Here is a 27,311-nt window from a genome sequence, read left to right as displayed (position 1 = left end):
TATAATCACTAACTACTATAATTTCTAGACATTCCTTACTTAGATTTCAAAATTATACAAACTAGGACCTTTTGCCAAAGAGTAGTTGAAAACTCTCAGTATACTTACAGAGCCTATTGTGGGTACAGGAAATATGGTAGCTGTAATTACGGGCATATATTAATTAGACTAATACTTTAAGTGGGCATACAGTATCCTATTGCAATTAATTATAAATTTTAAAATACAGAAATTATTTTTCTTCCCAAAAACTATTTTGCAAAGTTACTTATTAGTAGAAACAGAAACTCAAATTAACTATAAAGTTGACTTTTAGTAAAAAATGTGACAGGGAATTAGAATGAGCTATATTATCTACTGATGTTTACCTTATAAAGTGACATTTATTATTAATCTTGTATATTTTAAAACATAAGCAATTCTACTTAATTTTTCTAACATGAAACAAATTTGGATGTTGTGAGGCAGATTTTGCATTAAAGAAAAATTTAACTTTTGCAGATTTTGGCAAAATTTTTGTAATTTTTTAAATGGAATAAATAGGAAAATAAGAAATATATTTAAAATATATTCTTTTAAATTACATTTGCTATTTTGTTTTTGATGGCTTTTAGTCCCACAAAAGATGTTATAGTCGCAAGAAAGCTGTGATTGCTGGCACAGTACAGGACGGCTTCTTCATAGTTTAGGTGAAGATCAGCAACAAACCAATATTCACTTCCTTCAATTATAAGTGGAGGTCCATGAATTCCAGCACGCTCTGAAGAAAAAGAAGAAGAAGAAGAAGAAGAAGAAGAAGAAGAAGAAGAAGAAGAAGGAGAAGGAGAAGGAGAAGGAGAAGGAGAAGGAGAAGGAGAAGGAGAAGGAGAAGGAGAAGGAGAAGGAGAAGGAGAAGGAGAAGGAGAAGGAGAAGGAGAAGGAGAAGGAGAAGGAGAAGGAGAAGGAGAAGGAGAAGGAGAAGGAGAAGGAGAAGGAGAAGGAGAAGGAGAAGGAGAAGGAGAAGGAGAAGAAGAAGAAGAAGAAGAAGAAGAAGAAGAAGAAGAAGAAGAAGAAGAAGAAGAAGAAAGAGATTAGAATTATGACTATGCAAAGCAAACTGTGTCCTCTAAGCATGAGTTAGTGTTCAAAACTATAAACAGTAATTCAGATTACTGGCCCTCTCTGGCTGGGGCAGTACTGACTACAAGGAACAAGAGATTCCTGAGCCAGTGACTCTGCCACTCCCCTGCACTCACAGGGAAGGAAAAAGCCACCCTCATCACCTCATCCCATACCAGTCACTCGCCTTCCTTGCCTGGAGAAATTTTGTCTCACTTGAAGATGTATAGAGAAGAAGCTGGCACTTAAATAATTAACTAAATGCATTAGTGACAAGGTAAAAGCAGCTTTGGTTAAATTTCAGTTTTCTTAACTCACCTGGATTGTACCAGTCTGGTGTTTTTGGAGTACGGCCTGTATGAGGAAGAAAGCAAGTGGCATTAGTATTCCATGACAGATCAGGGTATACTATAAGTAGGGCCTTTAATGTAGCTCAAAAGGACTTGCAGTATTGTTGAGGCTTGTCCATTTCTGGCCAAGCCACTTCACGTTTTGATCACGTTAGTTGTATTTTGTGGGGCCAATGCTAAACCTGCTTTAGGAGCAATCCAAAACACAGATCTGTTAAATATTAATGAAGTATTTCTAGCAGTCTTTTTACCTTGTGTCACAGAGGTCACAAAAGAAGTACAGATGGAGAAAATACAGCTAAGAATTAGAAAGTAAAAACAAGTAAATAATGATATTGTATGTGTTACACAGAAGCATAAGAAATAGGAACCAAAATAATGATCACTGTAAAGGGAAGTTATTCAAGAACCACTTCTCCATCTAATGAAACAAGTTAACTATTCTGTAAACTTAGGTTGATAGAGTTCATTGTCTTCCAAGATATCCTTGGAAACAACGTACAATGCTCCAATGTTGAACCTTTTGAGAAGATGAGACAAAACTGAGAGGAAAATAATTAAAAGTCACTCAGGATTCCCAGATGGAAACGGAGGAAATAATGGCATGCTACACAGAATTCTGGGTTGGAAGCTGGGCGGGTCAGTGTGCAAATGCCCTTATGCATTTTGCTGCCGTGGTATTTCAGATGAGTTGCTTAACCCTCTCTGAGCCTTGATTTTCTCCTCTAAGAAAACTAGATGGCTACCTGACTCACAGAGAGTGAAGGTCACGTGTGATGCCCTGGAGGAAGCGGCTAGCACAGGGCCAGGCACAGGGCAGTTCCCCATGGGAGCCTATTGCATTCCTCCCCCTTTTCATTCTGGCCACAGATCACACTGGCTTCAAGTCAAAGACATCATTTGCTTAATCTTAGAAATTACAGAGTCAAATAGCTGGTCTTAATTTTGGTGTGGCATGTGAGCCTCAGGCAATCAGAAGACCTGAGTCAGAGGACTGCCTGAAATAGCTAGCATCTTTAGTCTCTCTCTGAGCCAATTCTATTTGTATTGGATAATTTCCAACAATAATGTTGCAAGTCAGTTCAAAATGTACACAGTTTCTTGTCTGTAATCTTGTCAAAGACTTCTGATTATTTGTGTGGGGGGGAGGGAAAGCTATGGCTAACCTTTAAATATCTTTAAATTAGTGAGAAAAGTAGGATGCAAGGTATTTTTTATACAAGACTGCAAACATGTATGTGTGTACAAGGTATCAAGAAATACAATAAAAATTGCTATGTCTGGGTAATGGCATCATAGGTAATTTTCCTAAAAACACTTTTATGAGCCTTATTTTTGACACAGTTTTCTCAATTAAAAAAAGAATATTTAAGAAGTACAAATATCCACTGTGGTTGAGGTAACTTCAAATTTACAGGTTGTCAAAATATCTCTTTTAGGGAAGACAGGATTAATTAGAACCAAGTAATAAAAAGGCAAGAGCCAGAGAAGAGGCATGGTGATTTATTATACATAAGACGAACACTTCTTTAAGAAAACCAGAAAATACAGATGAATACAAGTTGAGTAAACTTAGGCTGCTCTAATAACCAAGAAAATATCCAACCAGCTGAATGCATCACGTCGTAACTTAGAAGGTTAGGTACAGTACAGTCAAAAAAGGGTGAACATAACATCTAAACCCTGGAGCAAGCAATCATTGATTGCTTCAAGTGATTGGGACAGTCTGAGAACAGGAGTTTAGTTTTTTATTTTCTTTCTGCATGGGGATAATGGAGGTGGAATTATTTAGATTTGTTTGATTAATTGATTTCTATTTTTAAGTGGGTTAATTCCTTTCTCTCTTGTTAAAACATATGTATTAAAAAATATATATATATACACCTCCACATGCCCTTCATACTATTTCCTGTGGTGACTAATTTGCCATTTCTAAGGTTGCCCTTGTTTAAACTCTGGGGTCTGTTCCACTGCTCAAACAGGAGGTGGGGGCAGCAGCTCCCATTGAGGGCACCTTGGCTGGAACAATGACACTGTCTGTGGAATGCTAACAAATGCCAGAGAGTAATGGGAGGCTCATATTAACGCTTCAAAACAGAGACATTGTCCGAATTAATTACGTACAAGTTACTTTTCCACTTGTTTAAAGGATATCCAAACTGGTTTTCCTTTGTCCCTTTTTTGGGTTTAATAAAATAATCAAGAATAACTCAGGCGTAATTTATCCTTTAGAAAAACCCATCAACACAACTGTCTCTCCCTCACAACTGGTTTGACAGTTTGCCTTTGTGAAAGAGATTCGCTACTACCTGATGTCACATCTGAAGCTCTTTTTAACTATTTTAGGAAAAACAGTCTTCTAATAGGCAGTTCCATGATGTGAACTTTGGGTTCTTTGAGAACTTGTAGGAGGATATACCTTTAGTTTCAATGATCTGTTTACATTCAGTTCAAAGATTTATTTAAAAACCTTCTATGGGTTTTCTGCTGATTAATTTAATACAGCCAATCTCTGCTTAAAAATAATTTGAGGCTGGGTGCGGTGGCTCATGCCTGTAATTCTAGCACTTTGGGAGGCTGAGGCGGGCCAATCACCTGAGGTCAGGAGTTCGAGACCAGCCTGGTCAACATGGTGAAACCCTGACTCTACTAAAAATACAAAAACTGGCTAGGTGTGGTAGTGGGTGCCTGTAGTCCCAGCTACGCCAGAGGCTGAGGCAGGAGAATCACTTGAACCTGGGAGGCAGAGGCTGCAGTGAGCCAAGATTGTGCCACTGCACTCCAGCCTGGGAGACCGAGCAAGACTTAAAAAAAAGTCTTAAAAAAAATAACAATTTGAGAATTAAAATCTTCTTAACATTTTTCTTAATATTTCATGTTTTCCTGGAAAAAGTAAAGTAAAATGGTATCTACATTTCTCCCCACTCTCCTTCCTGTTATCAAAGGCTGTACTATCAATCTAACTGGGTTCTCAAATTTGAATTTATATAAAGTATTAGCAGTTTTATAGTTCATTGAAAATTGCTTCTAAATTTTACAGCGACCTGCCAAATTTTTATTTCTTGACTTCTGCCTTATTCTTCCCAAGATCATCTTTTTTTTTTCATTTTGCATCAAAATAAAAACTAAAATGATTCTACATTTCTCCTTTTGCTTAAAATATTTCATCCAAAATCTAATCTCCCTAAATCAGCCTTACATTTTATCTTCTATGCAAATTCTTCCATGATCAAAGAGTAAGATATCACCAAATTTCAATAAGCTAGCCTTCTACTAGAAGCCAGAGTCAGGCAGGGGGTGCTCCACATATTAATTGCATCATCATAGGCTTTTAGACATTAGAATTATAGATCAAAATGCTCCCCTAGGTACTTTGAGCTGAGCATTCACAATGTTAACATGAGAAGGTTGTGAAAAGGAATAACTACCACTTACCTTTTGGAATTTGGCAAACCCATTCAAGTTTTGTATCACAAGCAAAAGGCCTCAAATAAATAAATTCTCTGTCATCATAGAAATGCCAGCCTCTTCGCCATGGCCTATGAAATACCTAAAAGAGGAAAAGTACTGCAGAATATTTTGAAGTTGATACATCCCTTATGGAACACTAAACTGTAAGCCCTATGACTTTGATCTCTATTTTAGCTCTAGCACCTAAGATATTTGTTTGATAAATGAACACATGAATTAATGGAATATTTAAACAGTAATACCCTGAGCAGGAGCCTTCAAAGGGGCTAACAAAGGAAATATGTTGTAAGGTCATGTTTATGTCCAAAATGCAAATTTTCTCCCCCACACCTGACAATTTTTGTTAGAATATTTATTTCAGAGGTATCTAAGCACCAAGCTGCGATGAAATTAGATCAGAAAGTGACATAAAAGTCCAGCCTTAGTGGCTCAGGCTCCTTCTCTGGTGTTACCATGCCATTTCTAGGATTTTGCCCTTCTCCACATGGTCCAGGATGGCTCATTACAAATTCCAGTCAGCAAGTAGGATAAAAAGGATAGGGGAAGGCATTACTTGTGAGAGACATCCATCACTTCTTGGACTATTTTCTCTTAAGACCAAGTTTCTGGGGGTTCTGTGGCAGGTGAGGTAAGATTTTCCTTACAGAACACTGCCCTGGCTGGGCTTGCTCCTGATGCAGGTTGCATTAGTATCTCTTTATTTATTTGGCAGATTTTCAAATCTCTCCATACTTGGCAACTCTATTTCCCTAGAACACAGTTTATTGTACCAGTGTTCTCAACACTACTAAACATTCCATAAGCTTCTCTGAAGTTTTCACCTTTTCTTGTGTTAAGTTGGGAATTCTATAAAAATGACATGTACTACACAGTTCATTACTAAAAGAGTTACTTTGAAAACAGTGCTTTCCTGTGGCTTTGTCAGTTCTTTTTTTTTTTTTTTTTTTTTTTTTTTGAGACGGAGTCTTGCTCTGTCGCCCAGGCTGGAGTGCAGTGGCGCAATCACGGCTCACTGCAAGCTCCGCCTCCCGGGTTCACGCCATTCTCCTGCCTCAGCCTCTCCGAGTAGCTGGGACTACAGGCGCCCGCCACCACGCCCGGCTAATTTTTTGTGTTTTTAGTAGAGACGGGGTTTCACAGTGGTCTCGATCTCCTGACCTCGTGATCCGCCCGCCTCGGCCTCCCAAAGTGCTGGGATTACAAGCGTGAGCCACCGCGCCCAGCCAGTCAGTTCTTATTTGCCTCAGCCTTCCTGTAACATTTCTGGTCAGCCACCTTGTTGAATCTCTTTCTTGGACTATAAATCAAAGATATTACCTGATGTCTCCTCCATCTTCATCTTTTTTCACTCTATATATTGGCAGTTCCTCCAAATCCACTTCTTGGCCCTTTTTTTAAATATACATTTTCCTTTCAACTCAAGACTCTTGATCTCAACTTGCCATAGCATACATCTTACAGCTAGCTTGGATTCAAAATATCTAAACTAAAACATACAATTTTCTCATAAATCAGTACCCTTTCTATTTCTATAAATGCCTAGTCATATAGCATAGTGGTTAAGAGTACCAGACCCAGACACACATGGGTGTGAATTTAACTTCTTTCAGTTTAAATTTACTCCATGTAAGCTGGAGTAAATTACTCACAGCTCAAATTTCCATGTGAGATGAATACAGTAACAGCGCCTACCTCACAAGATTGCTTATGTGCTATGTGACATATGTGACATGCCTAGTACAGTGGCTGGCTCATAAAGGAGTTAATTAGTGTTAGCTGCTCCATCATCATCATCACCACCACCATAGACCATCACCGTCACCATCATTATTATTCTTTCATAATATTCTTCTTCTTGCATAAAACTTGTATTTTGCATGTCATAGTCCTTACTCAGTGGTGTCGTAATTGTTTACTTGTCTTTATTTCCTACTAGACTTTAGTTTTGTGAAGATGACGGCTATGCTTTGTACCTTGTCATTGTTCTATCCCCCAGTGCCTCGCTGACTCCTTGGACTATTTATGAAATGGACACATGAATGCATTCTGTAAAGGAAGATGCCTAACTGGTCTTCTATGCCTTCCAATCTTACCTGTTGCATTTTGACGTCTGTCTCAAGATGAATCTTCCTCATACCCTCCTTAGTTCATGTGACCCTCCCTACTCAGAAACTTTAAAAAATGCCCTGTTGCCTATCAAGAAGTGTAGAAATTCCTTAACGTGGCATCAATCTGATTTCCTAATACTGTTATCAAGGACATCACCAATGAAAACTTCTTGATCTGTATTCTGTTCTCCTCACTGCTCTCTTCCACTTCCACCTTATTTTATGCCACTTTCTCATACCATCCCCTCATGAGAAAGCCTTACCCTATCCCATCTGTAGAAACTCTATCCATCCTTAAAGTCACAGTTCAAGTCCCACCTCTTCCTGGAAAATGGCCATGGGACTCACTTTCTCCTCTGAATTTCATTAGCCTTCCTCAGCCCCCTCATTTGGAGCTTATTACTGCATGGTAATGAGAGAGGTTTTCTTGAATATGAATTTTATCCTCTCAAATGAAGTGTAAGTTAGGCTGCTGAGGGCCAGGCCATGGGTGTGCTTATCTCTCACCGCATCTAACATCATGCTTCACATACAAAGACACTCCATGGATCTGTTACTTGACTGCATATGATGATGGATTTATGTTTTAAATATGCAGATTTTCCAGCATTGTACTGACCTTGACAGCAGCACAGTCTCTGATGTCATAATCCTGTTGAAACTCATTTGGCATGATAATAGTAGACACCTGAAAATACAAGAGAGGCTTGAGAATTTAAGACTGATGTATAAATATTTGCAATTTAGATGTAATTTAGGCAGCCTTAATCACTCAAGTGTGTTCATATGCCACAGAAAGAAAACTTTTTCATCTCTTTTTTGTATCATGATGCTAAATCATGAGAGGACTTAGCAAATGTCATAATGTCATAAGTTTCCAAACAAAGGAAGCCACAGTTTCAGAAGTAGAGGTTAATGGTGTATTAAGTTCGCCGCTGGAGTCATAGAGAATCAAGCTTGCAAAATACTTTTTTCTTTTTTTGCATGTGTTGAAATGCTCACTATTTGATTAACTAATCTCAGATATGCTCCAATTTGAAAATAAACTCAAGGAGTTTTACATTTAGAAAGAATAAAAAAGGAGGTGACACAATGGTAATTTGGAGTAAATATTGAATATCTGAGAATAATTTTGCTCCTATAACTATTACATTAATATATCCTTATAATATAAACATGTGGAATAATAGCAAGGATTTTTTAGAGGTTTCTTCAAACAACTAATTTCCTCCAATAAGGATACTTTTGGCCAGGCACAGTGGCTCATGCCGGTAATCCCAGCACTTTGGGAGGCCAAGGTTGGCAGATGGCTTGAGCTTAGGAGTTCGAGACCAGCCTGGGCAACATGGTGAAACCCCATCTCTACAAAAAATACAAAAATTAGCTGGATGTGGTGGCATGTGCCTGTGGTCCCAGCTGCTTGAGAGGCTGAGATATGAGGATCAATTGAACCCAGGAGGTTGAAGCTGCAGTGAGTCATAATGGCACCACTGCACTCTAGCCTGGGTGACACAGTGAGACTCTGTCATCCCCACCTAGTCCCCCCAGAAAAATATATTTTATTTTTTGTATAACTCTTCCATATTTAGATAATAAAAAGAACAGCTTCTCACTATAAAAATGAAAATAAACAGTATAAAGAGAAAGCTTTGAAAACAATCACCTGTGGCCAGATGTGGTGGCTCACACCTGTAATTCCAGCACTTTGGGAAGCTGAGATGGGTAGACTGCCTGAACTCAGGAGTTTGAGACCAGCCTGGGCAACATGGTGAAACCCCATCTCTACAAAAAAATATAAGAATTAGCTGGGCGTAGCCGGGCACGGTAGCTCACGCCTGTAATCCCAGCACTTTGGGAGGCTGAGGCGGGTGGATCACAGGGTCAGGAGCTAGAGACCAGCCTGGCCAATATGTGAAACCCCGTCTCTACTAAAAAATTAGCTGGGCGTGGTGGCACACGCCTGTAGTCCCAGCCACTCAGGAGGCTGAGGCAGGAGAATGGTGTGAACCCGGTAGGTGGAGCTTGCAGTGAGCAGAGATTGCACGACTGCACTCTAGCCTGGGCGACAGAGCGAGACTCCGTCTCAAAAAAAAAAAAAAAAAAAAAAAAAAAAATTAGCCGGGCGTGATGGCATGCACCTGTGGTCTCAGCTACTGGGAAGGCTAGGTGGGAAGATCGCTTGAGCCTGGGAGGTGAAGGTTGTAGTGAGTTGAGATCACAGCACTGCACTTCACCCTGGGTGGCAGAGTGAGACCCCATTTCAAAAAGAAAAAAATCACTCATACTACCCAAAGATGACTACTATATTTACAGCTTTACTATTTTTGGACTATATATAGAGAGACTATACATATGGGTTTTTAAAAATAAAAAGAAGACTTGTAACTTGTCTTTTCCTTACTGCCTATATGAGACTCTATTTTCATTTCAATAAAGACACATAATTTTAATGGTTGTATGATATGTGAACGTATTTATTTTATTTTTTAAATTGGCAGATAAAAGTATATGCATTTATCATATACAACATGATGTTCTGAAGTATATATACATTGTGGACTGACTAAATTTAGCTAATTAACAAATGCATTATCTCATACAGTTATCATTTTTGTGGTGAGAACACTTAACATCTACTTTTAGCATTTTTCAAGAATATAAAATATTATTGACTATAACCAACTTGTTGTACAACAGATCTCTTGAACTTATTCTTCCTATCTAAATGAAATTTTGTATGCTTTGACCAGCATCTCCCCAGTCCCCCATCTGCCCCAGCTCTTGGAAACCACCATTCTACTCTTTAGTTCCACGAGATCCATTTTTTTTTTTAAATTCCACATCTCAGTGATATCACGTGGCATTTGTCTTTCTGTGCCTGGCTTCTTTCACTTAACATAATGTCCTCCAGGGTCACCCATGTTGTCGCAAATGGCAGGATTTCCTTTCCTTTTATGGCTGAGTAGTACTCAATTGTGTACATGTACCACACTTGCTTCATCCATTCATCTGTTGATGGACACTTAGCTTGATTTCCTATCTTGGCTACTGTGAATAGTGCTGCAGTCACCCTCCGAGTCTCTTAAACATTCTCATTTCACTTCCTTTGAATATACACCCAGTAGTGGGATTGCTGTTCATGTGGTTAGTTCTATTTTTAATTTTTTGAGGGAACTTCATACTGTTTTCAATAATGGTTGTACTAATTTACATTCCCACCAACAGTGTGCAAAAGTTCCCTCTTCTCCACATCCTCACCAACATGTATCTTTTGTCTTTTTTATAATAATCATTCTGACAGGTGGGAGGTGATAACTTACTATGGTTTTAATTTGCATTTCCCTGATGATTAGTGATGTTGAGCCTTTTTTCCCATGACTGTTGGCCATCTGTATGTCTTCTTTTGAGAAATGTCTATTCAGTCATTTGGCCATTTTTAAATCAGGTTGTTTTCTTGCTATTGAGTTGTTTGAGTTCCTTATCTACAGTCATGCATTGCATAATGGCCTTTCAGTCAACCACAGATGGCCTACATGTATGTTCCTGCTTCCATATGCTTGTGTATATAGTCTTCCTTGGAAGGCCTATCCTTCCTCCTTTTGGCCAATGTGAATACTGGCATTCAGATCATGGCTAGAAAGAAATGATAGCCATCCCTTGGAGATGCGTTCCCACAAGATTATATCTTTACTGTACCTTTTCTATGTTATCACTGTGTTACAAATCCCTACAGTATTCAGTACAGTAACATGTTCTACAGGTTTGTAGCCTAGGAGCAATATAAAGCCTAGATGTGTAGCCTATGTGTGAAGTAGGCTGTACCATCTAGGTTTGTTTAAGTATGTTCTACGATGTTTGCACAAAAACACTGCCTAACAATGCATTTCTCAGAATGTATCCCATTGTTAAGTGATGTATGACTATATTCTGGATATTAACCTTTTATCAGATGTATAATTTGCAAATATTTTCTCTTATTCTGTAGGTTGTCTCTTCACTCTGTTGATTGTTTCCTTTATTGTGCAGAAGCTTTTTAGTCTGATGTAATCCCATTTGTCTATTTTGGTTTTTGTTGTCTGTGTTTTTGAGTTTGTATCCAAAAAAATCATTGTCCAGACCAATGTCATGGAGCTTTCCCCCTATGTTTTCTCCTAGTAGTTTCATAGTTTGCGGCCTACCATTTAGGGCTTTAATTCATTTGGAGTTGATTTTTCTATATGGTATGAGATAAGGGTTTAATCTCATTTTTCTGCATGTGGAAATCCAGTTTTCCCACTATCATTTATAGAAGAGACTGTCCTTTTCTCACTGTGTGCTCTTGGTATCTTTGTTGAAAACCAGTTGGCTATAAATATATGGATGTATTTTTGGCCTCTCTATTCTGTTCTGTTGGTCTATGTGTCTGTTTTTATGCCAGTACCATGCTGTTTTGGTTACTATAGCTTTGAGGTGTATTTTCGAGCTCAGGTAGTGTGATGGACTCCAGCTTTATTCTTTTTGCTCAAGATTTCTTTGGCTATTCAGGGTCTTTTGTGGTTTCACATACATTTTAGGTGTCAATGTATTTTTTAACAATCAACTTGTTATTGAAACAAACAGTGTTTCCATACTACCTAAAACAATAATGTTTTAACTTACTGGTGTACGATCACTCCATTGCCAGGATCCTTGTAAATCTGGGCTCCTTTTATTCAAACCAATCCACAGCCAACGCTGGCCACTATGTAAAAAGCAAGTGTTAAAAATACGAGGACAATGCTTGGCAAAAATATTTAGCACTCACATGTCTAAAGTGCGTCACTAATTGAAAAGCACAGTTTCAAGCAACATAAAGAAGTCTTTTGAAATGAAACTAAGCCCTTAATGTGGGGGAGCCACAGAAAAATACCATACTTTTAAAACTACATTTTAAGCTGTTTTCTTCATATGAAAGGCAAAAACCATTCTACTTTGAATTTTAAGAGGAAAAAAATGGAAATTATTCCAAGACTTTTACTGTAGTGCTTGAATATTAAACAGTATTTTCAGATACAGTCAAAGGCAACAATGGCATTTCTTTAAAGTGTTTGTCTATAACACTATCAAATATTCTTCTTTAAAATGCAGAACGATTTGGCTAAATTTTTGTTAAACAATATTTGAAACATAGTTGAGTTCCTACTATCCACTAAGTTTAAAGTAAACAAACATTTGAGTATTGCCTATGTGCCAAAGAAATATATCAGAAAAATATATTAAGCAATAATTTAGGTGATTATACTTATCACCTATAAGTATTATACTTTTATGTAAAAGGCATTGAGCTAGGCACAATGATGACACAGAGAAGTATAAGACCTGTATCTACCCTCAAATGTAATATGAAATAGAGAGATAAGATATATATGAACAAAAAAGTAAAGACCATTTATGAAAGCTATCAAATGAGTTATATACATTTTAGGTGATACAAAAGTTCAGAGAAAGGAGAGGTCACTGTGGACTGCAGAAAATGAAGAAAGACTTTGTGAGGCTGGTAGGACAAAAGATATTCTTCAAGGGATCGCTAACATTTCTTTCTAGTCATGATCTGAATGCCAGTATTCAGATTGGCCAAGAGGAAGAAGGGTAGGCCTTCCAAGGAAGACTATCTACACAAGCAATATGGAGGCAGGAACATATGTCTAAGTAATCCTTTCCCCTCAAATATGTTTATGCTCTGGCCAGGGATAAATATCCAGCATAAGTAGATGTGATATAAGCATAGAAAATTTTCCCTGCCTCTAACTCCATTTGAAAATATTTTCTAAAATTTATTACATTTTTAGGCAACCAATAATATTCCATATAATTTAACCTTTTGTTAGTACATGGTATGTATGATCAGTACATATGTGTGTATACATATATATAAATGTAATATGCCTGTAAGTATAATACAGATACATTTTAGAGAAGGGGTAGATTCCAGATCTAAAAACAATGCATACTCTCAAGTTCAGCAGAATATATGGAACATATAGTACAAGTCTACAGATAAATATAAGTGCATTTTAATAAAATGTACTAGTGAATCAAAGGCTGAAACAAAGAATTTTAAACTAATTTCTTATTTTTTAATAAATAATTGCTTTTCTTCATTTCTTACCTTTGTTCAACATTCCCTCATATTTTAACAACAATAAGTACTTTTTCAAGTACTTATTTTCAACCTCAAGGTTTTTGACTTAATGCAATGGAATATGAATGAGGACTGTCCTGTTTTGGTTTTTACTGTTATATTGTTTTCTTTCATAGAGAAAGATCCACCAGTTTGTGGACCTAAGATATATCCAGTGGAGACAATTAAATCCAGTTTAAATTTAGTAGCTACAAGAGGAATTTGCAGTTTATGCCTTCAGCTCATCGGAGCTCTCTTACAGGCTTCCGAGTGTATCATACTGCCCGAGTGCTGGATTTCTAAACCAAAGGGTCTAGACAATTGGCATATACAGCACAATTAAAGCCAGACGGCTAAAATAGAGAGGCAGTTAAGTTTTCTTCCTCATATTTACTTGGGGGAAATAACTGCATTTCTCCCAAATCTTTGCACATTATATATTTGGGCCTGGGGAATTTGTGTAGAATTTTGTGTTTCCCTAAAGTAAGCATTAGCTATTTTATCTTCTTTACACAATCCACAGCACAACCAGGAAGACGATCAAAGATCATTTGTCACCTGCATTGCAGAGGCTCCCACTGGCAGCATTTTTAGAGGTTCATCCTCAACTTTCTAGGCTCCTCAAGCCCTTACCCAGTCTCCTCTCAGCTAATAGCTCCCTTTCCTTCCACTTAGAAACATCTCTGCTTTCAAGCCCATTTCTGGCTCCTTTGCTGCACCTCAGAGAACAGCTTCCTAGAGAAAAGAGTTTGCTCGATTGTCCAAAATTTCTAATCTCCACTACTTTCTGAAACTGTATTTCAGAAATAAGTTTCATTTGAACACAAAAATTTACAGATTGAAAAAAGTTTCATTTGAACACAGAAATATATAGATTTCAGCTTCATTTTAAAGAACTCACTAGCATGTCATAAATACAGAAAATAATAGTGACATGTATGTATTTTTTTTGTGCGGGATCAGAAGTGGAAAATATTTCCTCAATTGTAACTCATTCCTGGTTTGGCCTAGTTTAGCTGTAGGCAGATAAAGGGCAGAAGAAATTGGATATCACATTAATCATTGCACACTTCCAACGTTGATTTTAGAAAATGTGAAGGAAAAAAATTGCATCTGATCACAACTGGGGAATCAAGTCAAACTGAGATTCCCTCTCTGTCTTTATAAGTTCCTGGTACTCCAAGCACTAAGTATATGGTTTTAAAACTATTGGGTTAAGAAGAGATTGCATAAAAGGTTAATATGTGTAATTGTGTTAAAATTCCTATTCTCAATCAAATTTCCTGCTGCATTTGGTTGCTAAGGAAAACAGTATCTCAGCCATAAGCCCCAATAAATACTATTTGATGAGGGTGCTTATTCTACAAAGCCTTAGATTTATGTCTAAATCCATTCATGCCACATCACAGGGGGTAGTGTACACAGCAGCAATGGCATTGCAAACAAGGCTTTCTTCTCTAATCCTATGGCTATTTTTGCCCTATAATGGCTTTCCCTGTTGGGCTGCCATTAAGAGTTGCAAAGATGTTAGAGCCTTAATGATTTGGTGCACCATGAATCCTTTTCACTGAAATACAAATAGAGACGTGGAACTTAGATTGTGAGAGGTACAGCAGTAATCTGACTTAACTCCTTGGCATGCAATACACAATTTGGGCAATGGATATCTTGCTGAGAAAGGTCAATTCCTGCAATAAAAAGCCAAGGCATTCAAGGAGTATGCTTTAGAATCATTTTTAATATAAATGGGTTTGCTTCCTTCTTTCCTTTAAGCCATGGTTACAATTTTGGTTTTAGAATATGTTCTCTAAGCACAGCACAGGGAAACAATTTCTTTATTATGGAGAAGTTATTAAGCAAACAAAGCAGTCGCTTACCATGGCATTGTGTTAGCTGCTAGGATCCGAGTACAAATAAAATATAGTTCCTATGAGTGAAAGGATTAAGGAGATTTGTTTTTTCTCTGTGCTGTTCTGTTTTCTAAATTCAATGTGCACTATTTTTATGATTAGAAAAAAACTAAACATAGTACATTCTATGGAAAATAGGTTTTGTAAGAGCTATATGTGTAGAGATGTAAGTAAATGGAAAGGGTTTACAGTAAGGGTTTACTATGTTTATAATCAGGAGCTAGGATTTGATATTTTCCAAATTTTATATAATGAACTTGTATTAATTTTTTAAAGAAGGGAGTGCTCAACAAGTGTGATTCAAAACAAAGAAACAAATCATAAAAATTTCCTTTCATGTTTTGTTTCCTAGTGTAATTCATTCTGTATATGGATGCTCTTAATGGTAATTTCTATCACATATGATATTCCAATGTTTTCTATTTATTGTTTCTCACAAATATCTACAACCTCATTGATTAGTACTTATCTATGGCTCCTCGTTCCAGTTAGAGGTACTAACTGCTTGCTTAGAATCTAGAGCTTCTGTCAGCATTTTACTTGAAAATACTTTATCTGGATAGTATGATATTGTGTGTGTCAAGCTTGAAATCTAAGGGCCGTTAAGTTGTCCTGCTTGAAACTTACATGTCAGGAAGTATTGGTGGTGTATTTGAAAGGCCATGCCCCACACATATACACCATTGAATACTACGCAGCCATAAAAAAGGATGAGTTCATGTCCTTTGTAGAGACATGGATGAAGCTGGAAACTATCATTCTGAGCAAACTATCGCAAGGACAGAAAACCAAACACCACAAGTTCTCACTCATAGGTGGGAATTGAACAATGAGAACACTTGGACACAGGGCGGGGAACATCACACACTGGGACCTGTCATGGGGTGGAGGGATAGGGGAGGGATAGCATTAGGAAAGATACCTAATGTAAATGACGAGCTAATGGGTGCAGCAAACCAACACGGCACCTGTATACATATGTAACAAGCCTGCATGTTGTGCACATGTACCCTAGAACTTAAAGTATAATAAAAAAAAAAAAAAAAAAAAAGAGGCCATGCTCCAGCGGGGGCCACCACGAGGACTTCCATGATCACCAAAGTCACACTGGAGGCTTTGGTCATGAGCAGAATGAATGTGAGAACTGGGTTAATGTCAGTGAAATCGGAAGCTTGTTCATCAGCATGATGGTAGGATTGGGCTCTCACTGGTGAAATATAAGTTATTTGAGATGCAGGGATCAGCTAAAATATTTAGAGAAACTCTCACACTTCTCAAGAGTGTATTAGAATCTTGCGAGGCCACAGCCTGTATCTTAGTAGTGCTTGATTCTAAACAGCCCCACATCCAGTAATTGGGTCAGGTGATTGTGATGGCCTGCTACTCACTACAATGGGAACAGAATGCTGCCACAGAACGCTGCCACATCTGCTTCAAGTAAACCTGTGCAAGGTGATAGTTAAAACACCAAAAAGGACAGATTGCTGGGATGTTGTCAAGCTTACAAAACAGGTTATATAAAATATTTTGTGTCTGCTTCAATGAATGTTTGCATAGCAAATGTCTGTATGTGTGGAAAATTTTGGTCTGAATTTTGTATTTGTTATAATCTATTCTCAAGGTTGAGGGAATAGCTAACACTCACCTCACAAAGAACCCAAGAGTTAGTATTTAGTGTATACAAATTGCCTTGGGTCAGTCTGCAGTGAAATTTTGTATATTAATTTCTAACACTGGACAATGATGTCTAGAATACCTGAATTCTACGATATATGCTTAATAAATAAATATTTATGGAACACAGGTATTGTATTTTACATTAGATTCCCAGTACACTGTAGTGAAACTACATTCTCTAATGAGAAAAACACAGCAGAAGCTATATTAGAGCAAATCTGGGCCAGGCACTGTGGCTTACATCTGTGATCCCAGCACCTTGGGAGGCCAAGGAAGGTGAATCACTTGAGCCCAGAAATCTGAGATTAGCCTGGGCAGCATGGAAAAACCCGTTTCTACAAAAAAATACAAACATTAGCTGGGTGTGGTGGCATGTAATTATAGTCCCAGCTACTTGGGAGGCTGAAGTGGGGGGATTACCTGAGTCTGGGAGGTTGAGGCTGCAGTGAGCTGTAATCATGCCACTGTACCTCAGCTTGAGTGACAAAACAAGACCCTGTCTCAAAAAACAAAACAAAACAAAACAAAACAAAAAGCAAATCTGGAAAATATGGAAATTTTCAAAGAAAACATTTTATTCATTTATTTTTTAGAGACAGCATCTCACTCTGTTGCCCAAGCTGGAGTGCAGTGGCACTATCTTGTCTCACTGTATCCTTGAACTCCTGGGCTCAAGTGATCCTCTTGACTCAGCCTCCTGAGTAACCAGGACTACAGGTGTGTGCCACCATGCCCAGCTAATTCTTTTTTTTTTTTTTTTTTAAATAGAGACAGGATCTCCCTATGCAGCTCAGGCTGATCTCGAACTCCTGGTTTCAAGCAATCCTCTCACCTCAGGCCCCCAGAGTGCTGGGATTACAGGCATAAACCACCACACCCAGCCCAAAGAAAAGACTTTAAAAATCACTCAAAATCTTACTTCCTAGAGATATAATAGCCATTACCCTTTTTGATGTATTTTTGCAGTCTAGTTTTAAATGTAAATAGTATATTTTTTACTCTTTGATAATTTATCTTTTCCTCTGCTTAATATATAGAAACATTTACACATTATAATATTGTTTTTAATCTTAATGTGCAGGAGATGAATTTCAAACCAAGATTAACAATAGTGATGATATAGGGATCCTTATCTTTTTCTGACTTTCAGGGAAATGCACTTAACAATGCTTCATCATTAAGTGTGACATGGCTATTAATTTGAGCTATTCTTCTATTCCAATAAGAATTTACATATTAGTTATATTTACTATATATAAGTGTATATTTATGTATTAAACCAGGAATGAATAGTGGATTTTACCCGATACATTTGTACCTATTAAGATGATCACATGACTTGTGATTATTAACTCAATTGCTATTTGAGTAAATATAAGACGAGCACATAACATAAGCAAATGAAGTGGGGTCAAGAAGTAATAAATTAGAGACCATGGCAAATTGGAGAGTCAGGCCCCATTTCAGGAGGCTACCAGCTACTCGGCACTAACTTATTTGTTGCACGATGAAAATGTTGCTAGTTGCTTTAACTTTTAAAATTAAAAAATTTAAAAACTTTTTAAATTTTTAAAGGATTTTTATTAGAATTTCACAGTTTTGTAGTATTTTGTGGCCCCTTCCTCCCAGGAAAATAACATTATAGTCTTAGAGCTGGATAAGTACTAATTGGCAAGCTTTAAGTCTCTTTCAAAAGTGCAGAATTGGACTTTATTATTATTGAACAAATTTGCAGACTCGCACTTAATCAAAACTGATAATGGGCTGGGTGTGGTGGCTAATGCCTATAATCCCAGTACTTTGGGAGGCTGAGGTGGGCAGATCACCTAAGGTCAGAAGTTCAAAACCAGCCTGGCCAACATGGTGAAACCCCTTCCTCTCTGTGTATATATGTATATATGCATGTGTATGTGAGTGTGTATAGATATAAATACACACACATGCACCTTGTTTTTGTTTTTTGTTTGGTTGTGTTTAATTACTTTAGATCAAACTCCTTCCCTGGCAAAAAGGACATTGCAATTTCATATCCAAATCCCATTTTCTAGCTAATTTGTATGACTCATTTCTCCTTGACCATATCTGTATATTCTGGTCTCAGTTCCTTTGCTTATGTTCTGTTTTTTTTCTGGCTCCTTCTCCTTCTCCTATCTTGCCATTTGAAATAATACCTACCTTCCAAGAATCAGCCTTCTTTATGACATTTTTCCTGATTATACTCCCAGAAACACGCCCTCCCTCCTCTGAATTCCCAAGGCCCTTCCTTGCCTATGTTCTAGATTTTCTGCCATACATTGCTGTTGGACTTTATTAAACAAAGGGTAGGGAATACATCTCATTCATTTTTAGATTCCTCATAGTGTCTGCACATTAAGAGTGCTTGATGTTGCATGACTGCTAAGCACCAAATGACCTTTTAGATAATAAAACATGTCTTTTTTCCAACAGTGAGAGAGGGTAAGAACATGTCAATTTTGAATATCTAGAGGACATCAAATTCAGCATAGAAATTCTCATTCTAAAAGTATTACCTGAACCGGTCCGTTAAAAAGTGAAGAAATTCCTTTATTTCATCCACGTGGCTGAAGCTAGAAAGGTGTGCTCCAAGGGCTTGGCAGAATCGTTCAGCTTCTTCCCAGTTCCTCTTTCTTACAATTCTTTCTGCATGGAATACCTTAGCAAAATATAATATTAATTTGTTTTCTGGTATTATCATAAAGTATTTCGTAGTGCTAAAGTCAATTACTGTCACATGTGTGAGCCCCTGAAATGAATTCTTAAAGGTGTAGTGAAGGCATAGGTAAATGCACATATACTGAGACACAGACAGGTCCTGCTGAAAGTGTCAATTCAACTAAAGGCCAGCACAGATGCCAGTCCCTGTGGTCAGATGGATGGCCTTCCTCAGCCAGGCTGGGGAACTATTCCAACAAGATCCACGTTCTCCTGTATTCCTAGGACCTTGAAAGATAAAATGAACCAGGAGGCAAGGCTGTAAAGGATACATATAAATGCTTTGGGAGTAGCCTTTGGCAAAGAAATGTGCTAACGATAGAAATTTTGAATATAAGACACTGCGACCCACACAAAAATAGCACTATTTTCGGACAAGGAACAACCAAAGAGCAGTCTGCACTTTGTTTCACACTTTGTGTGTGAATATTGACAGAAAGTCACACACTTGGTGTGTGAATATTGACAGAAAGTGGCAAAAGTAAACCTGGAACTTGGGCTGTTTCAAAAGAAGAAGAAAGGAGAAAAAGAAGAAGAAAGAAGAAGGAGGAGGAGGAGGAAGAGGAGGAAGAAGAGATGATGGCACAATGACAGGACGAATTATATTTGTCCCAATTCTTCAGTTCCTTGTAATATAATTAGATGGTCTTGCCACAGGCCCCTGGTGGGCGGAGTATACTTCTTTGTACCTTGGCATGGGGCTTGGCCATATGACTTACTGTGTTGATTGGGATATTAGTGGAGGTAAAGTGAGCAGAGGCCTGAAATGTGCTTATATGGTTGGCTTGCCTTCTTGGGCTCCAGTGATATACCATGAGAACAACAAACCCATGTGAGCTGTTGCCCTTTCAGCCTGAGCCCTAGAAGGAAGGGCTGGAGCCCAGCACAGCTGACCTGAAGTTGGGAGCAGAGGTCACCATTCAAGCCCAAACTAGATCAGTCAAACTCTAGCTGGCCTGGAGATCTGTGAGAATGTGAGGCTAAATGTTTGTTGTCATAGCCACCGAATTTTGAGGTGGCATCTAGTGATTTGCTTATGGAACTAGCTGACTGATGCAGACCCAAATATATATATATACATACACACACATATAGTGTATATATATAGTGTGTATATATATTTTTTGTATATATATAAATATATATACTTGTGTATATATATATTTTTTGTATATATATGCACAAATATATATATTTGTAAAAGTGTAAATATATATATACACTTTTTTCACATTATAAGAAGTGCTGTAGCTGTTAATTTGACAGCAAGAATTAGAGGAATATGAGGATCATAGGCATGGTGGCAGTATGGCATATAGTACACCAACTTACTGGGAAAAAAAGACGTTGGGAAGGAGCCAGTTCTGGCTTTGGGCCTGCCCTTTCGGGTAGGACACGTGCAGGGTGTGGGGCTGAGGCACCTCATGCCAGAGGTTCAGCGATGCCCTGCCAAGGACTCTGCTCCAGAGCACTTTAGTTAGGTTACATAGGACTATGGAGAAGAGCATAATTTGTACAAGGACATGAACTAGGATAGTGGAAAAATAACTTCATTGAAGGATGGAATGAGATGTCACTTTACCTTATAACAAGAAAGACTTGCGGGGAAACTCTGCCAGCCTTCAGGACAGGGGTCATCAGGCTTAGGGGCTACTTCTTCAGGCTCAAGGGGTCCACTCATTTTCTTGCAAATTGAAAGTGCTTTGAAGCTTCTGCAGTCCTTCACCTCCCACTTTCCAATAGACTTTCCAGTAGACATAGCCACACAGCCGCCCGGGGAAGCTGGGATTGAAGTAGAAAGCTCAATTAAAAATTAAAATGTTAAAGTTCAAACATTTTCTAGCGTTTCTACTCTTTACTTCAGCCAAGTTGGGGAGAGAGAATAAAAAAAAAATGGAACAAAGAGAGGAAAGAAATATGTTGTTCAGAATAATAATGATAGGTGTTTATTATTTGTAAAGTATTTTTGAAAAAGATTAATCCTCACAACAAACCTATGGGGGGATTCTATTGTCATAATTTGAGGTACAGTGAGAATTAAGTGGCTTGTTCAAGGTCATAGAATTAGTAAGTGGTTGCCCCAGGATTTGTGCCCAGGTGGTCTGTTTCTAGAGCTGTACCCTAAATACTATAGCTGCTTAGGATTGTGGTTGAAATTAGCTTAAAAACTTTGAGCAGTTTTTGAGCAACTTAGTTAACCTCAAAACACAACTCTCCCAGATTCTGATCCAAAGGAAAAGCTGGTACAATAAAGGTAGAAGGAGGTATGTGGTAACATACATTTGTTTACTGTTTATTTTATGACAGTCATAATTTTATGTATTCATAACAGTATTAAAAGGTAGTTTGAATTACCAGTTCCATTTTGTAAATGAAGACTAAGTAACTTGCCCACAGTCAGAGTTAGTGAATGGTAGAGTTGGGGTTGAAACCAGATTTGTCTGACAAAAGGTCATGTTCCATTTTCCATTATACCACACTGCCTGAAGCAGGTAGAAGACAAGAAGAGTTACATATATTGAAAAGTAATAGGACAACTTCTATCCCACCAAGCAGAGAAGCCACATAGTCTCATATACACAAACAGCAAGAGGAACAAGAAACTGGGAAAAATAATTGCCTTGCTACCCTGAATGGGTGTGCTATTTTTCCCTGTTCTGTCCTCCTAACCATAGTGTGCCCATGATAGATCAAGTTGGCTGAGGATGGGAGCAATAATGGTAAAGAGAGCTTCACATAGCCTTTCTGGCCATAGAATGGAGGAAGTAGTCGTGGTAGCCACTTCCCAAGCACCTCTCCAACCACCAATACTTAGTTATCAAGAACGTCACCTTTACTCTAAGATGTCTGAGTGTCTATAAAACAAATCTGGCCAGGCATGGTGGCTCATGCCTGTAATCCCAGCACTTTGGGAGGCTGAGGTGGGTAGATCACCTGAGGTCAGGAGTTTGAGACCAGCCTGGCCAACATGGTGAAACTCTGTCTCTACTAAAATACAAAAAAAAATTAGCTGGGCATGGTGGCAGGTGCCTGTAATCCCAGCTACTTGGGAGGCTGAGGCAGGAGGATTGTTTGTACATGGGAGGCAGAGGTTACAGTGAGCCGAGATCACGCCATTGCACTCCAGCCTGGGCAAGAATAGCGAAACTCCATCTCGAAAAAAAAAAAAAAAAAAGAAAAAAGAAAAAAAAAAGAGATCTATGTGCTTTATCCATTAGAGTGTTCCTAATCTAAGATGAGATTTAACCAGGATGACTTTGTTACTAGCAACATCACTCATGTTGATGGTGATGACTATGTGTCCTAACTTTTGTGGGCATTTTCTATTTCAAATATCATGTTCAATTGTAAGCTCATATTTTCCAATCTCTGTGTTATAAAAAATAGTCTTCATGATCACATTAGACCAACACAATAAAATATAAATAATTCACAGGGTGAAAAGTAGAATGCTTTATACTGCTGTCTTATTCAAAGCCACTGGCTTAAAAATCAGGAACTCTGGATTTTATTAATTCAATAACCAGATGATCTTTGTCAAGTAAATCACCTTTTAAAGTCTCTGTTTTCTTAACTCTAAAAGTATTTCTGAGGTCCTTTCCAGCTTAAGTGTTCTGATTCTATGGCAAATTATGGTCAATGCTTTAGGCTGGTTGGAGAAAGAGGAACTAACTTTCAAAATAAATAAGAGGCCAGGCACAGTGGCTCACACCTGTAATCCCAGCACTTTGGGAGGCCGAGGCGGGTGGATTACTTGGGGTCAGGAGATCGAGACCAGCCTGGCCAACATGTTAAAACCCCATCTCTACAGAAATACAAAAATTAGCTGGGCATGTTGGCATGCACCTGTAATCCCAGCTACTTGGGAGGCTGAGGCAGAAGAATCACTTGAACCTGGGAGGCAGAGGTTGCAGTGAGCCGAGATCACACCACTGCACTCTAGCCTGGGCAACAGAGCGAGACTCCATCTCAAAACAAAAACAAAAACAAAATAAATAATACAAGATAGCCTCCATAATTCTTACCCATTGAGAATAATGGAAGAAAACACATTCAGTTTTGAAAAAAGGTTAAGAAGCAGAGAGATGAAAATGTAAAGAGCCTCACATGGGAGCTTCTAGATTCTATTTGAGATTTACATAGAAAAGATTTAAAAAACCCACACTGGTGCTTCTAGCTCTGAGCCATTAGATGGTGGTTTGGGAGAACTAAGTTTTTGAACTTCTTCCATTGGATTATCCCCAAGGACATAATAGGGAAGACATAGCCACTGCTTCTATTTATGGTTCCATAGATAAACTCCAATCCTGAAGATCATCATGTCCCTTACATTTCAAAAGTAAGTGAGAAACATCTTTGGGAGGAGTGCTGCCTTTCACTAGTCACAGTATACTACTACTTTAAAGATTAAGACACTCACCTGGCTCAAGAAAATTCCAGTTGGAAAAGGTTACAGCCCACCTTCTTCCACCAACAGTTGCCCAATTATACTCTCCACGAGAATCTACATCTCTCAGGCCAGTCCAGAAGTATTTTCTTAGAGATTTATCATACTTTTTCATCAAATCATTTAGGTATTCTTGCTCAAATCTACAAAAGGAGAATCAAATTGGCAAGTGTTTCACAATGATTGACTCTATTTGAAAATGCACCTTTTACTTAGGAAGACTGTTTAGCAAAAGAACTCAGAGTTGAAAGTTTATGAGTACAAGTTTACTGACGGTCACACCTGCTAGTGATAGTCAGATTGCAGTTTGTTCCAAAAGGGACCTCATCCTCGTAGATCTTGTAACAGGTTTCTCCATGTCTCTTCCAGCCCTAAATCAGAGGAAAAATATTGTCAAACTGTTTTCCAGACTTGATGGTGTCCCGTCTGGCAAGCATGTTTCTGCTACATTGATAACATCTTAGAACTTGTGGAAATTGAGGACATGGCTATTGAATTCACACATGTGATGAGGGCAGGATGCCATTTCACAGATAACCTCCACAAGACTGTGGGCCTGTGTCAGACAAAAGGTATGGGTTAATTCTCTTTATCCTTGGTGGCTGGCTCATCGTAAGAGTATAATATTCACTGGATGAGTTTTTTTGAATATTGATAATATTAGTGGGGGAAGTAAAGACATCAGCCTTGAGGATAGTAATTCTACAAATATTTATAGAAATTTTCAAATTTCTGCTTCTGTAAGAAGGCCAATATGCTATGACTCACAGCTGGCTTGTTCTAACTTAAATGAACAGAAGCTAGTAGTTTCCTCTATTTTATAAGTCTGAATTATTTAAGTCTCAGCTACCATTTCTAACCAAGAAGTTGTAATACTGCTTGAGAAAATTTACATAGGGATTTTACCTACCTCATCTGGAGGACACATCTTATCAGAACTTGCGTCATTCAGTTTTTCTCCCTTTCTCTTGCATACATATTTTAGTTTCTCCTCACATGATTGGACTTTCCACTGACCTAGCTTTGAAAGGAGACAAAAACATTTGCTTGGAAAGGAAATTATTTACCGCATATTCAGAACTGAACTCACAAAAACTATGAGAGACAGAGAGAGAGAGAAATGAATATAAATGAATTATCAAATGTGAGAACACACTCCTAGAAAATGCTACTCAACAGTCCTGCAAAGTGATGGCTCACAGCCAGTTACCTCAGCATCACCTCCAGGTCACATTGTGGATAAATTTCATTTTCTTATAAGAGTAGCAATAAAACCATCAAAGGACACTTAGTATAAAGTTGAAGAGAGAAGAACTCAGCGCACAGCTCCAGCATTCTAGTCTTCTAGACTAGAATGGCACAGCCAAAGTTTGAAACTTTCAGGTACATCATCAACCTCCCTTTCTCAGTTTCCTCACGTGTAAAATGATGATGGTGGCTAAAATAGCTATTCTCCACAAATTCTAGGTCAAAAGTTTCTTTCAATTCTACTTCAATCTGGACTTCAAAATTCTCTCTTTCAAATATGCTACTTAACATTAATTTGCTTAATTGACTAAGTCACTTTGCTTTGTTTGAATTAAATTTTAATAAGTCGATTGTGATAAGGGTCAGTTTTGAACATCGGAATGCTGTCTAGGCAGGCCATCAATTCACTCTTGCCCATGGGAACCCTTTTCCATTTCTGATGTTCTTCTAAAGACATGTTGGATATCCTTTTAAATGGAGCATCAAATGTGACACCTTTCTAAACTTCTTTTAAATACACATAATATTTATTGCTTCCACTTAAGTCTCTTTAGATGTCTGAGGGACACAGTCACTTTCATAACCAATTAGGGGTCCACAGGAAAGTGATACAAACAAAACATAGAGGTACATATATCTTTTCTGCTCAAGACACAGCCTGTTTTGGATTATTAAGTAAAAGATGTTCAAAAAATGTTTAAGCATTCTATAGGAGTAAGGTGGTTTCTGAAAAATGTTAGGCCTAGTTTTTAAATAAAATCATTTTTTCACTTCTCAAAGTAGTATTGATATAAAACAATCTGAACATGAATTTGGAAGATGGGATTTTTCAGGTTAAATTGTGGCTATCTGCCAAATATCACATTGATGGCAGAAAGGTGGGTGCAGGCCCTGGTCCTGAGAGAAAGCAGGTTGCTAGAATCAGTCAGCACAAGAATGTGAGTTCTAAAGGGATTCTCTGTATCTGTTTGAGACCAGAAAAGATGCTCTCAGATAGGATGTAGGTTTCTTATTTAGTAATTGCTTTTCTTTACCTTTTTAAAGTAGCTACCAGAAAGACAATCCAGACTTTAGATTATTTTTTGCCAACCTTTGGCACCAGGGACTAGTTTTGTGGGAGACATTTTTTTCCACAGAGGGTGGGGAAGACGATAATTTTGGGATGAAACTGTTCCACAAGGAAGTGCAACTAGATCCCTTGCATGTGCAGTTCATAATAGGGTTCACCCTCCTATGAGAATCTAATGCTGCTGTCGATCTGACAGGAGGCGGAGTTCAGGCAGTAATGCTTGCTTACCCGCCGCTCACCTCCTGCTGTGCGGCCCAATTCTTAACTGGTAATGGTCTGTGGCCCTGTACCCTGATCCAGAGGGCTCTTACCTTTTCTTTTCCAGCTTATACACAAAATTCCCAACCAAAGAAGTCTGAATATTATCACTAGGTAGAACAGTAAGAATATAAAGAAACCATAGGAGGTTTCCTACCTCTCCTAAGTAGGAAACACAGTTGGGCGTCTTATTGTAGGGAACATTTGGCTCATTCTCATCCCAATATGTTAGAGTAACTTCAGTACCATCTGACCACTGAAATAAAGTTGGTATGTTTATGTTCTTAAGGCCTATCCACACTTCTTCTTTGATATCTAAAAGAAAAATGTTTTATTTGTTTGGTTTTGCTCAATTATATACTTTAATATGTGCATTGTTATACGCATTTTTACACTCTGATACGGAGTTTTAAGAGCCTTTGTAGTATTCTTAATTCGGTTATTAATATGTTGATAAGACAGGCAGGTTGGGTAATGAAGGCTTTTCAAGTCACTTATGCAAGTAAAGTACACAGGTAGAACATCTGCAGGCTGGGTGTTCCTGATATCTGGTGTAGACAAACTTTGCTTTGTGGGATGAATGAAATTCTATAAATACAATCATACATATCCCAATTTGAATAGAAATACTGTCCACTGCTGCCCTGGTATGACTCTGCTGCCTTCACAAGTGAAACAAGGAGCACCAGGCTGGCACTGAGTAGGTACTTACTCTTAGCTATTATAGTGAATTCTAGGAAGATATCATAATACTGTCCGTCTAGTATATTTTCCTTTACCAGTCTTTAGCTTTCAAATAATTA

At 38.0% G+C, this 27,311-nt stretch overlaps 1 protein-coding gene across 3 annotated transcripts in view; it reads right to left on the bottom strand.

Annotated features, from left to right (window-relative positions):
- LOC129489445 (CD302 antigen) overlaps positions 1-27,311 on the bottom strand; it is a 149,458-nt gene that overhangs the window by 99,387 nt on the left and 22,760 nt on the right. For all 3 annotated transcript variants that reach the window (XM_055292001.2, XM_055292000.2, XM_055292004.2), the window contains exons 8-18: positions 26,666-26,823; positions 24,844-24,954; positions 24,216-24,304; positions 23,907-24,076; positions 21,069-21,268; positions 19,285-19,427; positions 11,666-11,747; positions 7,647-7,715; positions 4,884-4,998; positions 1,417-1,452; positions 585-760 (exon numbers count right to left, since the gene is read on the bottom strand). In XM_055292001.2, the coding sequence (XP_055147976.1) occupies positions 585-760; positions 1,417-1,452; positions 4,884-4,998; positions 7,647-7,715; positions 11,666-11,747; positions 19,285-19,427; positions 21,069-21,268; positions 23,907-24,076; positions 24,216-24,304; positions 24,844-24,954; positions 26,666-26,823 (1,349 nt within the window). The remainder of the gene's footprint in view (positions 1-584; positions 761-1,416; positions 1,453-4,883; positions 4,999-7,646; positions 7,716-11,665; positions 11,748-19,284; positions 19,428-21,068; positions 21,269-23,906; positions 24,077-24,215; positions 24,305-24,843; positions 24,955-26,665; positions 26,824-27,311) is intronic.

Source organism: Symphalangus syndactylus, chromosome 9 (assembly GCF_028878055.3).
Source record: "Symphalangus syndactylus isolate Jambi chromosome 9, NHGRI_mSymSyn1-v2.1_pri, whole genome shotgun sequence".
NCBI classification, from domain to species: Eukaryota; Metazoa; Chordata; class Mammalia; order Primates; family Hylobatidae; genus Symphalangus; species Symphalangus syndactylus.
The sequence above is the reverse complement of the archived record's forward strand: the minus strand, read 5'-3'. Positions and strand labels throughout refer to the sequence as shown.